This window comes from Dermacentor silvarum, chromosome 2 (genome assembly GCF_013339745.2).
Source record: "Dermacentor silvarum isolate Dsil-2018 chromosome 2, BIME_Dsil_1.4, whole genome shotgun sequence".
NCBI lineage: Eukaryota > Metazoa > Arthropoda > Arachnida > Ixodida > Ixodidae > Dermacentor > Dermacentor silvarum.
The window spans coordinates 125,060,433-125,074,549 of NC_051155.1; the positions used below are offsets into that span (position 1 = coordinate 125,060,433).

A 14,117-nucleotide genomic window follows, 5' to 3' on the forward strand; every position below is an offset into this window, starting at 1 on the left:
CGGATGCCATCTTCGTCACCAGTTGTAGCATGCACACAGACGCAAATGACTTTATTCCCAAAACGCGCTATTATCTAGGTACGAACAGGGGGTGTGGCATTGACGTCATACTGTCAAAACAGTGTCACGCTGAAAAGTGGATCGATCCTGGTGATAGTGCAGAAAGGGTCCAACCTCAATGGCACATATCCCTGTCATGTGGGCCAATCCTGGCGATTGTGCAGAAAGGGTCCAAACTCAATGGCACAAGCCCCTGTGGGCTCGAGGACCTGTAACGCGCCCAAAACTACCCTTGTCACACGTGGGACCCAAAGAGACAAATCACCAGCCCTTACCCTGTCGAGAAAATGGGGGTAAGCGAAGCTCGCCGTCCGATTTATCGTGTGGGCTTCCGAAGGCTATGAGAAACGTCAGCGAAGAGCCACGGATCCTGAGTTGTGGGTGTGCTATGTTGAGTCTAATTTCAGCGAAGAGCCGCCGACCCGGAGTTTAAGGCATACGAAGAGGAACGATTGCGGCAGTGTCGTCTTGCTACAAGCTTCGCTTACCCCCAGTTTCTCGACAGGGGAAGGGCTCTGAATTTTTCTAAAGAAAATTGTTATATGACGTCAGGCAGGCACAGTGAAGGAATCTGCCTTCGCAATAACAAAATTCTAGGTTTTCATGCTGAAACATTGCTTGTTTTGGATTTGTGAACCATGTAGGTGGTTGAAGGCATGCGTTTGTTGTCAATTTAGTGTAACTTACTTTGGGCAAAGAAAACCCAGTTGAGTGTGATGCGCCTTGTCTCCGCATAACATTTCCTTAGGGGAACTACCAAGGCCGAAGCTGAAATTTGATGCTACGCTGTAACAATTAAGACTAAAAATCAAATCGCTTCTTTGAAATATTATACCAAAATTCAACACCGACATTTACTGGCTCATATATTTTCCTTGCGGTGACAATGGCAAGGAGCGCTCATGCGGGCACGTGCAGTTGTGCAGATCTCGTGTACTGATTGCGTTGAAATGAGCAGCACATAGTCTCTCGAACAAGAATCGTTTTATTGAGGCCACATTCCAATGGTGGTCGTACCGCCGCTAGGAAATGGAGGAAATTGGTGCTCATTTGTTCGAAAACGCCATAAAAGACATGAATGTTCATAAATATAAATACATAGCAACGTAGCTTCGGAACATGTCATGCTCCAGCAGTCAACGTATTATTCACATCTGCAAATAAAGCATAAGAAATCAGTGCAGTTAGTAAAGTCTGTTTGCCTTTCTTAGCACAAATGAACAAGAAAGTGTGGTTTCTAAGGGGACAATCAAATCGTAAAACTTTCCACGCAATGTTTGCGCAAAAATGGCTGCAGATTGATGGTAAAATATCTGCAATCAAAATTTCTAAACACGGACTGCGGAACGTAGCTATGGGAGCGGTATTGAAGTTACGGAAAGTGAGGAGGTGGCTGTAAAATGCTATAAAGTTTATTTTCATACATAACTCACAGAAGCGGGCTTTTCAAGAATAGACATCTCCGGTTTACAAGTACATGCCCATAAGAGTCTAGACTTATTGTATTGTGCATATCTACATAGTAATGAGGCTAAAGTAAAATGATCCATTCTTGATGCGTAGCTAACGAAGGTTTATGAACTCTTGGTTTGTTAAACTATATAGCTGCAGGGACTTTTCCAGTCTGCGCTTAGAGTCAATCTCTCTTGAAGGCCAACTTACCTGCCCTTTGCCGGATGCCCATCATATTTTTTTTTGCGCAAAGCTTGCTTCATACGCAATCCTTCGAATTACCATGTAGGTGAGACGATATCATTATTAATGTAATGTGTTTACGACTGTGTTCTATTACGCTATTTGTAGCAGGAGAACGCACCATACTCGGCGCGCAGCTGGCCTTGAATATCTTCTTCGTTGTTACATGTATGTGGTCATGTGAAACTCGAGGTACCATATTATGCTCTAGCTACCTCGGCTTCGATTTTTTTGGCGCTTGACACGCCTAGTCACTTTGTTTCTGAGAGAAGTTTGTACATGGTTTCGTAAGAAAATAGAATAAGCACACGATTCACGTTCGCTTGTAATACTTACGTTTAAGTGTGAGGCGATATCCGACTTTTCCAGTTGGCGCACAAGCACTGTTAAGTGCTCTCCCAGAAGCTAAATGAGTGAGAAACGAAAAAGAGATAATAAATATAAAGCACATTCACTGTGATGACGTAATTACGCTTTCAGCACCGCGTTCTTGCAATAATGCGTCACAACGTTCTCTTCCTGCTTGGCACTCGGTCATTTTGCTGAGAAACCATGCTCTATATTTCGCCGTCGAGGCTCAGAAACCTGACCTCTTATACCTGCCATGAATGCTTTATTTCTGACTTATCTGATAAACTGGTTATTCGACTGACGTCAGACAAGTCAATTAATTCCCGCGCCTTGATTGGAGATTGTGTGTTGACACGCCTGGGCAGAACTTAATTACGTGTTCAAGTGAAATTTCACATATAGCAGCATGACATCACCTTGGTTCATTGTCAGCAAACTTGTAAAATGTCTTGCAAACTGTAAGCCTTGCGTGCCAGAAATAAGAGAGATAAATGCATTGCAAACGACACCTTCTGCACAATGGGAACCTAAAGTTCATAGTGGCAATGATGTGGCTGTAAAATAAACTGCAGGTTAAGCACAAGATTTCGGCTTTTGTACAGTTTAGTGCAAATTAATTGACACAACTGATTGTTCGGCGGTTCGAACGCTGAGTAATGTAATGGTTTAAGTACAATACTCGTTTGCCTCTATCGCCCACACCCTCTTGCGGGTGTCGGCGAAAGATGATACGTTACCTCACCAAAGAGGCTGGTCAACTTCCTAGTTATAGTATTATAGTTTACGAACAGCAGCTGGAATACTGCAGAGCACGTCTGCTATGTATAAAATGGTCATAAAGCTAATTCAACAGCACCATTTCAATTTCTTGCAAAACGTATTCTCGTATAGCTAGATGGAGCTGCTTCAGTTTCTGTCACCTGGTTGCGATAAAAATATTGCAGAGCACCTCACGATCCCAGCCTAAGTAGTGGCTTTCACAGAAATCGAGTACATTTGCCATCCGGAGTGTATTATCGGCCTGTTTTTTTTCTCTAGTTAAACCAGATAAAAAAAATCGCCTGTGACAAATTCGGTCTGTTCAGGTGGAGACGGACGGTACTTGCGCGACCAATCACCAATGTCTAGGTGGGCAATTAAAAAGATTAACTTTTTAATTAGCCTTTTAACTGTTTACTTCCGGGCATTTATCGAAATTGCGAAATTGAAGCTGATCAGTAGTGAAGTCATGTCTGATTAGCAGAAACCGCAAGACTAGCCCTACTTTCCAGATATCCGGCGTTATAACTGCGCAGCGGAATGCATCAACGTTCCAATTAACAATTTATCAGCAGTGTGCGTCAAGCAATTAGGGATGACCCTAACTGTAGCGCAAATGCCTTTCCTAGCAGAATTTATAAACGAGTTCCTCGAAAGCGGCACTATAGTCTAAGGAGTTCTACTAAGCAGACTTGACTTCACTAGTGCTAGCTTGTTAATTAGCCCCCAAGGGCATCGCGATTTGTAGAGAATGTTGCCGCAAACTGACTGATGGCGCTTTCCGGCGGGAGATCTGGGCAATTAAAAAATGTTCCATCGATGCCATGACACCAATGCAGGCTCGTGCCTTCCCCATTTCCGGTAGTTCTATCGTACATTTTATGTGGTACACCATTGTACAATATAAAATGTCTCAGTTTACCTGAACACATATAGAAAATAAACTTAGCCAGAACACATGCTCACAAGAACACTCCTCCGAAATCCCGACGATAGCCAGGTAGAGTGGGCTGCAGGGATCGCCTGCAAAAAAAAAAAAAAGTCGAATAATTAAGTAAGGTTCAGTGCAAGGGTGTTTAACACTAATTATGAAGCTATAGCGTCAGGTAAAAGACGATCATTCCCACTAGAATACTTGTACACAGTACACTACAGAGCTCCATATGTCGAGTAACACCGATGTTGTACTGGACCTGTGATAAACGCAGTTGTGACCTGAAGAGCGGGAAAAATTACATCCAGCAACAAGTTTAGTCTGGTAATTGATGGGATTTCAGCCATATGCCGGCAGTCTCCCCTTTCAGATAGGCTTTTTTTTTGTTTCGCTACACGTTTTCCACCCGCATAATCATAAATCGGCAATACGTTTTCAGAGCTAGCGCCAAGAAAATATGATTCAGTTCGACGACTTTCTCGTCTAAATATTACCCGCAAACCGTCTGAAAAACAAAACAGAAAAAAAGAACAGTCCCAGCTTCATTCTCACTCTTATTTCTCGATCCATATTAGTAAGCGTTCGGCGTTCTCGGAGGAACCTTCAGAGATACTGTATCTACTCAATTATACCACGTGCCTTTTTTTCGAGAAAAATGTTTCTAAAATATGGCATGCGTGTTGGAATCGATTACGAAATCGCAACTTCAGCAGATGATCTTCATATCCCATGCCACGTCCTCGAATCCTGTCTATCATGGTCAGCAACTCGCTTAAAAAATATGGTCTCTCAAATGCCATGGATGGAAGTAGGAACCGAAAATGACATGCTCTGGGCATTTGATGTTGATAAGGAGGCCTTAGACAAAGTCGACGAGTGATGTCCTATACAATGGGGCTCCGTTGCAGTAACATTTCTCTTTCCAAGTGGGAACAAGTAGTTATTTTCTAATTTATCATAAAGATCTGGTGAAGGAAGAATCGGGGACATTGCATTTTGCATTTCTCGAAATGCGAAAATTGGGGTGCGCGGTGCATGCAATCGAGCGCATTGCCTTTTAAAAAATGTGCCGGTAAAAATTGGGGGCGCGTTATAATCGAGGGCGCGTTAAATTGGAATAAATGTGATATGGTCTTCAGTTTAATAACTTACGCCGTGAGAGTCGTATTACTCACAGGTTATGGTGAGAATATGATGGAGATTATCAATTCAATAGGATCGCCACGTTGTTCGCATTTAAAAGTAGTGACGTCAGGAAACTCGGAAAAGCTGGCAAGGTAGCCCACACCGCTAACATCAGTGTGTAGCTCAGTCATGGCTTCAGGATCGAAATGGCGCAAGACTGGTCGAGAAGTTAGTAAATACTTAAGCTGACGGAACGCGTCCTGACACTCTGTAGTCCATACGTACGGATGGTCTTTGTGAAGGAGGCACGTGAGTGGGTGAGCAAGTTGGCCGAAGTTATTGATAAACCGGCGGAAATACGAACACAGGCCGAAAAAACTTCGGAGGTCTTTCGCTGTCCTCGGTTGGCTAAAATCGTGCATTGCAGCAGTATTTTCAGGGTTAGGCCATATAACATCCTTTTCGACGAGCAAACCGAGCACGAGAGTCCGGCCCTCACCGAAGTGACACTTCTTTGAGTTGAAAACCAGTCCAGCGTTTTGTATGCGGCCCAGTACGACGCCAAGTCGCTGATTGTGTTCAAGTGTTTTGCCAAAAAAGATTACATCATCAATATAGCACATGCAGATCTCCCATTTCAATCCGCGTAGCACTGTGTCCATAAACCTTGCAAAAGGGAAATTGGACGCCCGTCTTGCGCGAAATCGAATACTGGCGCACAGAGGACGCGAGCACTCTTTGCAATTCTTCCCTCTCTGAAGAGGATAGCGACTTGTTGGTCATGCGGTAGAACTCCAATTAAGGTGTAGTCGCGATTTGCTGCGCTCGCGTCAGTGGAAGCGTCTACGGCATCAATACTGACCGTCGCTTCTGAGTCAAACGTGGTCAGCTTGAGTTGAGTCAGCAGTAAAACTTGCTCCATAGACGTGTTCACCATACACACGTGAGCATGACGATCTACACACTCTATAATGGATCGAGGAACCAGTATTCAACATGGTAGAGGAGTATGGCTCAATTAAACCATGACAGCGATGCGAAAGGCAATACGTGGAAGTCACTGGAACAAATGCCGCAGTCTCAGCCGGTTAAAGCACATCATGGCCGGGACACGGAAAATACTCCCTGCTTGTCCACGTCATATACTTGTATTGGTGTTAGGACATTACTTCGAACAGAAATTTCACCAGCCCCTTAATCTAACATTGCACGACAGTCACCAAGAAAGTGAATCCCAAGGATGATGTTGAGAGTGGTGCCTGTTCCAAAACAATAAATTCAGTTGGAAAATCCTGTCCACCAACAATCACTATCATTATGATCAGCCTATATTTATATACACTGCAGGACGAAGGAGTGTCCCTGTGATCTCCAATTACCCCAGTTTTGGGCTAGCTGATCCCAACTTGCGCCTGCAAATTTCCTAACTTCATCAGCCGACCTTGTTTTCTGCCGTCCTCGATTGCGTTTCCCTTCTCTTGGTACCCACTCTGTAACTCTAATTGTCCACCGGTTATCTATCCTACGCATCACATCGCCTGACCAGCTCCATTTTTTCTCTTAATGTCATTTAGAATATCGGCTATCCCCGTTTGCTGTCTAATCCACACCACTCTCTTCCCGTCTCTTAATGTTAGGCCCAACTGTTTTCGTTCCATCGCTATTGGTGCGGTCCTTAACTTGTTCTCGAGGTTCTTTGTTTACCTTCAAGTTTCTGACCCATATGTTAGCACCGGTAAAATGCAATGATTGTACACTTTTCTTATTCTTTAAATTAATATGCAGAAAACAAAGGTAATGTTCAATATAACTTGGCAAGAGAACAAGAATTCACGATTGCCAGTCCGCTTCTAGAGTATGTGAAGGACTACGTTTATCTAGGTAAATTACTCACAGGGGACCCTGATCATGATAAGAAAGTTTGCACAAGAATAAAATTAGGTTGGAGTGAATACAGCAAGAGTTGCCAAATCCTGACTGGGAGCTTACCACTGTCGTTGAAAATAAAAGTATGTAATCATTGCATTCTGCAGGTGTTAACACATGGGGTAGAAACTTGGAGGTTAACAAAGAAGCTCGAGAACAAGTTAAGGACCGCACAAAGAGCGATGGAACAAAATACGTTAGGCCTAACGTTAAGAGACAGGAAGATAGCGGTGTCGATGAGAGAGCAAGCGGGGATAGCTGATATTCCAGCTGACATTAAGAAAAAGAAATGGAGCTGGGCGGGTCATGTAATGCGTAGGGTTGATAACCAGTGAATTATTAGAGTTACAGAATAGATACCAAGAGAAGGGAAGCGCAGTCGAGGAGGCCAGAAAACTAGGTGAGGTGATGAAGTTAAGAAATTTGCAGGCCCAAGTTATTTATTTATTTATTTATTCATATTACCCCACAGGCTTCAGTGGAGCATTGCGTAGGGGGGGGGGGGTTACAGAAGAAAAGTTGGAATCAGCTAGCGCAAGACAGGGGTAATTGAAGATCGCAGGGAGAGGCCTTCGTCCTGCAGTGGACATAAATATAGGCTGATGATGAATGTACGACATAGATGGTTTGCACTCACTGTGTTTTCATGTAAAACGAAACAGCCATTTTTTGTTATTTTTTTAGGCTTCAAGCATCTGGTGGCCGTCGTAGGCAACATTATTGTTCTTCCCCATTGGCCCAGGAGGCATCACATCGAACAACAGGGAGCATCACGTGGCAATTTGAGAGCCTACTCATAAAAAAAAAACTAAAGGAAAGGCCCGTGGGAAATAAGCCCCACACACGTGGTAGGCAAGCGGTGATTTCTAGCCGTCGAGCTCGAGGGGAGTAGGAAGGGGGTGAGGGAGAGTAGAGAAGAGAGCGGGTGGCAAGTGCGATGGTGATTATCTGGCATCACCCAAAGCTACCGCGAACCAAACAATAAAAAAGTCGCAGTTTCGCCCGAAAGGCGAAGAATCGATTGCGATAGCAAATTAGTAGACAGCTATCCGAAGTAAGGATAGTAGTTTTATCAGCCGTATAAAGTAGTAAATGTTAGCTTACCAACTAAATAAACAAGCGCGGTTTCCCGCGCGTACAGGTAAACATGAACACATCTCGCTCGATGGCCGCGCAAACTCCTCAAAACGCTGGAAAGCGCGCCAGCAGCAGCGGGCAAATTGACCTTCGCGCTGTCTCTCGTCTCGCTTCTACGCGAACATCAAAAGCACAGCGCATACTAAGCTACTCGCACTCGGCGCATGCACTTTGTACCCATCGCAGATCGCTTTGAAGATGAAGCCCTGCGGGCGCACACTTCGGCCACATAGCAGATCACTTTCAAGATACGGCGCCCGCGCGGCAGCTCCGTCAGCAGCTGCCGCAAAAGCAGAACGCATCCCCCACCCGTACCGTCTCCGTCGCCTCCTCCCTGTGCACCGCGAGTGAACGAAGTCCACGCGCTTCCGGCCGCCTTCCTCTCTCGCGTGCGTGAGATTAAGCTGCCGTTGGCGGCTCACCCTCGCACGCTTTCACTCGCACAAACAGCGTGCCGTTGGACTTTATACGGAACCTCACGGCGACGACGACGGCGACAGCAAAAAATGCGCTTGGAGTGTCCATATAATTGCTGTCGCAATAATAATGTGTTGTAACCATGGAGGGCCTATGTCCCAAGAATCAACACCCAAGTGGGTCCCGAAGAGGTAGCGTCAGAGGAGGTTAGCTTGTCGAGTCTAGCTGCCTGACGTCACAATCCTTCCTAGTCTTTTTCCTTCCGCTATGATCTTGACCCACATAATTAAGCCCATCGTGTTTCTGAAGACATATTCAGAGATATACTTTCTGTAGACTTCGCACCTTTCATAATGAAAATGCATGTGTGCGCTTATCCTCAGTTGTTCGCATGATGCGCGTTAATACTAATACCGACTAATATGAGCGTTTGATGAATTTTTCAAAACTAAAGACACTTTGCTCTGATCACATTGTGTAGATGCGATCAGTATAGGAAGGAAACTAACACAATCCATATTTTCTACGGACAATTATGTATTTCGAAAGCAGGAAAAAAAGAAGGATGGGATGTGGCTTTCGCGCTGTCACAACAACTAATATTAAAGGTGCTATCAAAATGGGCACGTGGACTTGCTTACCTTTGCAGGAGGGTCTGAACATCATCTCTGTACGAAAGAAGAATTGACGAACGTCATATTACAAACGGAAGCAAAGTACAAAAACAAAACAAAAAACGCTCAAATACGTACAGCGTGCCCTTTAAATTCAGCACAAAAAAAAGGAAAACAAAAACTCATCGCGCGTGCTCGATATCGGCGAATTTCGAGGTAAGCTTCTCGCCTGGGCTTCCGTAATTCTTGCTTAAACACTATTACGTGGCCGCAAGTCTTGGAGTGCACTCAATCTCCGACATTCTAGAAGATGTAGGTGCTAACAAGCAACAGACTTTAACACTGTGTCCGCATGGCTCACAGGCGCATAATAGGCGAGGCGTTGATGTATACCATCAATGCCTCGTCTATTATGTTCCCTTATTTGAGGAATGCGACCGTTATTTGAAGACGGAATAATAGTTGAACGAGGGACTTATTGCGCCCTGCGGTAAGCTTGAAAGTCAACTCCAGGGATATAAATCATTAAGATATACTAAATAAACTTCTTCAGGCGAGAAAGGAATCATTTATTTGATGCAAGCGGTATGATACTGACCCCCTATGAAGCAGAGTGCAGAGTTCAAACGTTTAGCACCACATATATAGGACGTTTCACAGCAGTGTCGAGAAAACTTACGACCATTAAGAAGTATGACACCAGATGCAACATAAGTCAAAGTGCACATGGCAAGAAGCTGTCATTAAGCACTGACGTTTACATTTTTCCTTTTTCTTGTGTGACGCGCTCGGCTTGATGCGCTCACATTATGGACTTTCTAAAGGCCATTTCATTTATTAGGTGCTATGATGTCTAAGCAAATGTTTCGTTTAACCGTATTCTAAAGAACAGTATTCTAAAGACCCATAGAACAACCATGCGCTTCATCTGCAAAACTATAAGAGCCTTGGAGCACACAACTAAGCCGAATTTGGTAGCAGAGCGTCGTTGATCACGTTAAGTGCCTAAATATTCAATTTCATATGACGACCTGCTGACATTTCGACATGCTCATAATGAGTGACCACCGGTTTTCTGCAAATCTCCTTTTAAAAGCTCCTGGTTTCACTTTCCCGCGATGTTTTACACTGGCCGATACGTGCACCCACCATTCTTGGACACGGTGTCGCAGTCCTGCAGCTTCAAGTGTTGAAACCGCGACCGTTGCTGGCAGACCTTCAGTGCTCCGCCAATGGCTTCAATCTAGGGGGTGGCCAAGAAGTTGGACGTCAGTAAATGAAGCCAATGGTTCATGAATAAAGTATAAGACATGGTACTGGACCAAACGAGCAGTATATCTCCTTTAAGTGAAATATCGCTTTATTTCGTTTTCTCTTTTTACAGCGCAGCCGTTGTTGCGACTAGAAGCACTCGCATACGTTTTATGCCAGTTTTCACAATTTACCGCAAAAATAAGTTATATCAGTCACGAAGTTCATATTTTAGGAAGTTTGGGGACGGTTAGGGGCAATAGGAAGGCAAATTGTGTAGTGTGTGTGTAAATTAGGGGTAACATGGATACTGCTAAACTCTCGCTTTTGGCTCGATCTGAGGCGTTATAAGAAAGGCTTAAAAATGGTCCTATGTTACTTAGAGTACCATAAACTGCAGAAAGTTCATATTTTAAGGAAATACATGGGACTGCTCTATATGGGACGTGTACGGAAAGATTGAAGTGCGTTCCTTAATTATGTGCATTCAAAACAAAATACCCAATGCTGGTCCTCATCCAATTTTTATGCCCTATACGAGGCATATAGTTGCTCTTTCTCATGTTTTCAGTGAAATATGTGAGCCGCAGTATTCATATTTCGTTGAAGAAGGCGGTGAGCGACGAACTTGATATATTTAAGCCAAGTAGGTTATTAAAGCCTTTGTTGAAAGTTACTTGTTCAAGAATTCCACAGGGTCATACCGGCGGTATTCACGATGTTTCTCAGTTCTCCCAAACCAACTACACAAAACACCAGCTTAAAATTCAATGAAAACTGAAATGTTAGATTTAATACGTGGCGAAATTTTAACGTTACCAGCTTCATTAGAAGCGTTGCAAATAATGACTGAATGCTCGTTTTTTTCCATATATTCATGCGTTATAAGGAGTTAGTAGTTAGTTTCTTCAATGTCCTCGGCGAATTAAACAAGGCACGTTGTTGATATTTGGCGAACGTAAACAGCACGTAATCGGTAATGCGCGGAAAAGAAATTGAAGTGCGTGGATTCATTACGGCTTCTGAAATAAGTTACGTCTGCACGTGCTCCGGAGCATTATCAGTGTATTTTAGGAGTGGCGCAAAATTGTGCGCGCTGCACTGGCGTAACCACAAATCTTACCAAGCTGGCATTTGGCGAAAACGGGAATAACACTATGCCAAATTTGTGTGCAAAGTTAAGTGCGTATGAATTGAATACAGCTTACAGAAAAAAATTCTTATCAAATGCTTGAAATAGTTATATGATTATCTTACGCTATGTTTCTCAGTGTTCCGAGTGAACTTTGTTAGACAAACTTGATATTTGGTCAAAATAAGGAGTAGGTTGTCGGTTGCCTAAAGGAGAAATTCGAGGTTTTCGTGCTAATTACATCCTGTACAAGAAATTACGCATTTAGGTGCTCCTAAGTGTATATGATTCGGTTTTACGAAAGGCGCGAAATATTGCGCGCAGCCATGGCATAACTACAAACGCGATCCAGATCACGTTTAGTGAAAATGGCGGGACATCTATGGCTAATCTTTTTGCGCAGTTAAGTGCTCGTAGATCGAACACTGCTTTGACAAAATATTGCTAATCAATTGTTTCAAGGGGTCATTCTGCTGTTAGGTGCAATATTTCGCGGAGCCCTTAAATAACTGTTCAGGCTACCAACGTTAAATTCAGTGAACGTAAGGGGAATGTCATGTTCGATATGTTGAATTTGTTCCGAAACGTTCACGTTCTTGGCCTAACTTGAGGTGTTGCAATTACTGAACTCTCGTTTCCTCCGTTTCATGCGTCGTAACAGGTTCGCAGTTGTTTTTTCCTGTGTCCTCGGTGAAATAAACAACACACACTGTTTACATTTACAAAAAATAAGGGGCATGGTTTGAGAAATATATAGGTATAGTTCAAATTGCGTGCGTCGATTGCGGCCTTCCCAATAAGTTACGTATGCAAGTGCTCCGGAGTGCTAGCTAGGAGTTTATTTTACGAGGGGCGCGAAATCGAGGATGCTGTCCAGGTATAACTATAAACTCCACCAATGTCAAATGCAGAAAAATGGTGCTGATTACTATGGCAAATCTGTGTGTGAATTTGAATGCCCGCGGATCAAATACAACGATTGCAAAAAAATTCTTATGCAAGTGTTAGAGTGTGTCACGCCGCTGTTACCGGATTCAATTCCCAATGTCCTGAGAAACCTTTGAGTTACACAAAGTTTATAATCAGCTGAAATTAGGGCGATCGTAAGCGCCCCAATGTGTCACAAAATTTTAACGTCCCTGGCTCTATTAAGGGCGTTGCAAGTATTTATTGAACCCTTGTTTTTTTTCGGTTTCTTTTACGCGTTATACGAGCTTCTCCCCCAATCCTCGACGAAATTAACTAGGTACCTCGTTTAATTTTGGGGAATGTAAGGATCAGGGCCCGAATTCACAAAACCTTCTTACGCTAGAATTTTACGTAAGAAAAAATTTTTAGGCAATTCGGATGCCAGAAATATCGTTAGCGAAGCCGGCTGGGCAATGGCATAGCGAACTTACAAAAGAAAAGCTTTGTGAACCAGGGGCTGAATTCGCGAACCTTTTCGTTCGAAAGTGCTGCTTGCCATTGCCCAGCCCGCTTGGCTAATGATATGTACAATGCCACCATTGGCTGATACCTGCTTCTACGAGCAGTTTTAGCGTAAGAACGTTTTTTGTGAATCCGGCCCCAGGTAATGGGTGATACGTAGGCTGAATTTGAAGTGTGCGGGTATTTTACGCTCTTTGCATTAAATTACATACGCGAATGCTCCGGAGTGTTTTGAGTGCGTATTACGAGCGGCGCAGCATTTAGTTCGTTGCCCTGGCAAAACAACAAATACGACCGAGATCAAGCTTAGCGGAAAAGGGGCAGAATGTTACCGCAAATCTATGCGCGAAGTCCAATTCGTGCGGGTCAACTGCACCTATTGCAAACAATTATGCGTCAAGTGTTCGAGAGTGTCATACGGCCGTTTTCACTTATGCTTGGCAATATCCCGAGAAATTTCTACGCTGCAAGTTTATATTTTGTTGGAATGGGGTTTATGTTAAATGCATTGTGTGGCGAAACTTTAGCGGTCCTGGCATAATTGGAAGCGTTGCAAGTAATTACTGCACCCTCGTCTTATTCGTTTCTTTTTACGCGTCAAACCAGGTTGGCAGTTGGTTTCCCTGATGTATTCTCGGTAAACTGAACAAGGTGCTTTCTCTATATTGTTTAAAAATTACAGGCAGTTTAGGGGTAATGTGTGGGCAAGGTTCGAAATGCGGTTGACTCTTTATGGTTCTATCACTAAGTTACGTGTGCAAGTCATCCGGAGCGTCGCAGTTGCGTTTTACGAGCAACCAGAATTTATACCGCTGCCCTGGTACAGCAGCGAACGCAGCCGATGTCAAATCTAGCAGAAGAGAGGCGTGGTCCCTATGGCCAATGTTCTGGCGAAGAAAAATGTGTGTGGATGAATTACTGCCTTCGTGAAAATTTCTCAAGAAGTGCTCGAAAGCGCTATATGCGGTCAAGGATTCTAACGGACCAGTTATGTAGGGCAACATTGTAAAGTATGTGATTTAATTACAGGCAACTGAACTTCTTATTGCCACGTACTGCACAACAGAAACAGCGTCGCTGGAAATTTGGTTGTGATTCCGCAAGGACGCACACGCTTGCTATTCTTGTTTTGGCCAAAGAAAGGCCATGAACAAGGACAGAAATTACGCAGCTTATTGGTAAATGCCGTTTTGCCATTGGCCGACCTCTTTCGCCAACTATACGTTCGCTTTCGCAATTGGTTAATGCACTTTTGTTTTTGAATAAACAATTGCAGAAACCGAAC

At 43.7% G+C, this 14,117-nt stretch overlaps 1 protein-coding gene across 2 annotated transcripts in view; it reads right to left on the bottom strand.

The window, feature by feature from the left end:
• Nucleotides 1–1,033: 1,033 nt before the first annotated feature.
• Nucleotides 1,034–14,117, bottom strand: part of LOC119440360 (uncharacterized) — a 143,692-nt gene continuing 130,608 nt past the window's right edge. For both annotated transcript variants that reach the window (XM_049661585.1, XM_049661586.1), the window contains 5 exons: nt 10,168–10,261; nt 9,046–9,072; nt 3,832–3,888; nt 2,092–2,160; nt 1,034–1,214 (listed from right to left, as the gene is read on the bottom strand). In XM_049661585.1, coding sequence (XP_049517542.1) covers nt 1,183–1,214; nt 2,092–2,160; nt 3,832–3,888; nt 9,046–9,072; nt 10,168–10,261 — 279 coding nt within the window. In that variant the 3' untranslated portion in view covers nt 1,034–1,182. The remainder of the gene's footprint in view (nt 1,215–2,091; nt 2,161–3,831; nt 3,889–9,045; nt 9,073–10,167; nt 10,262–14,117) is intronic.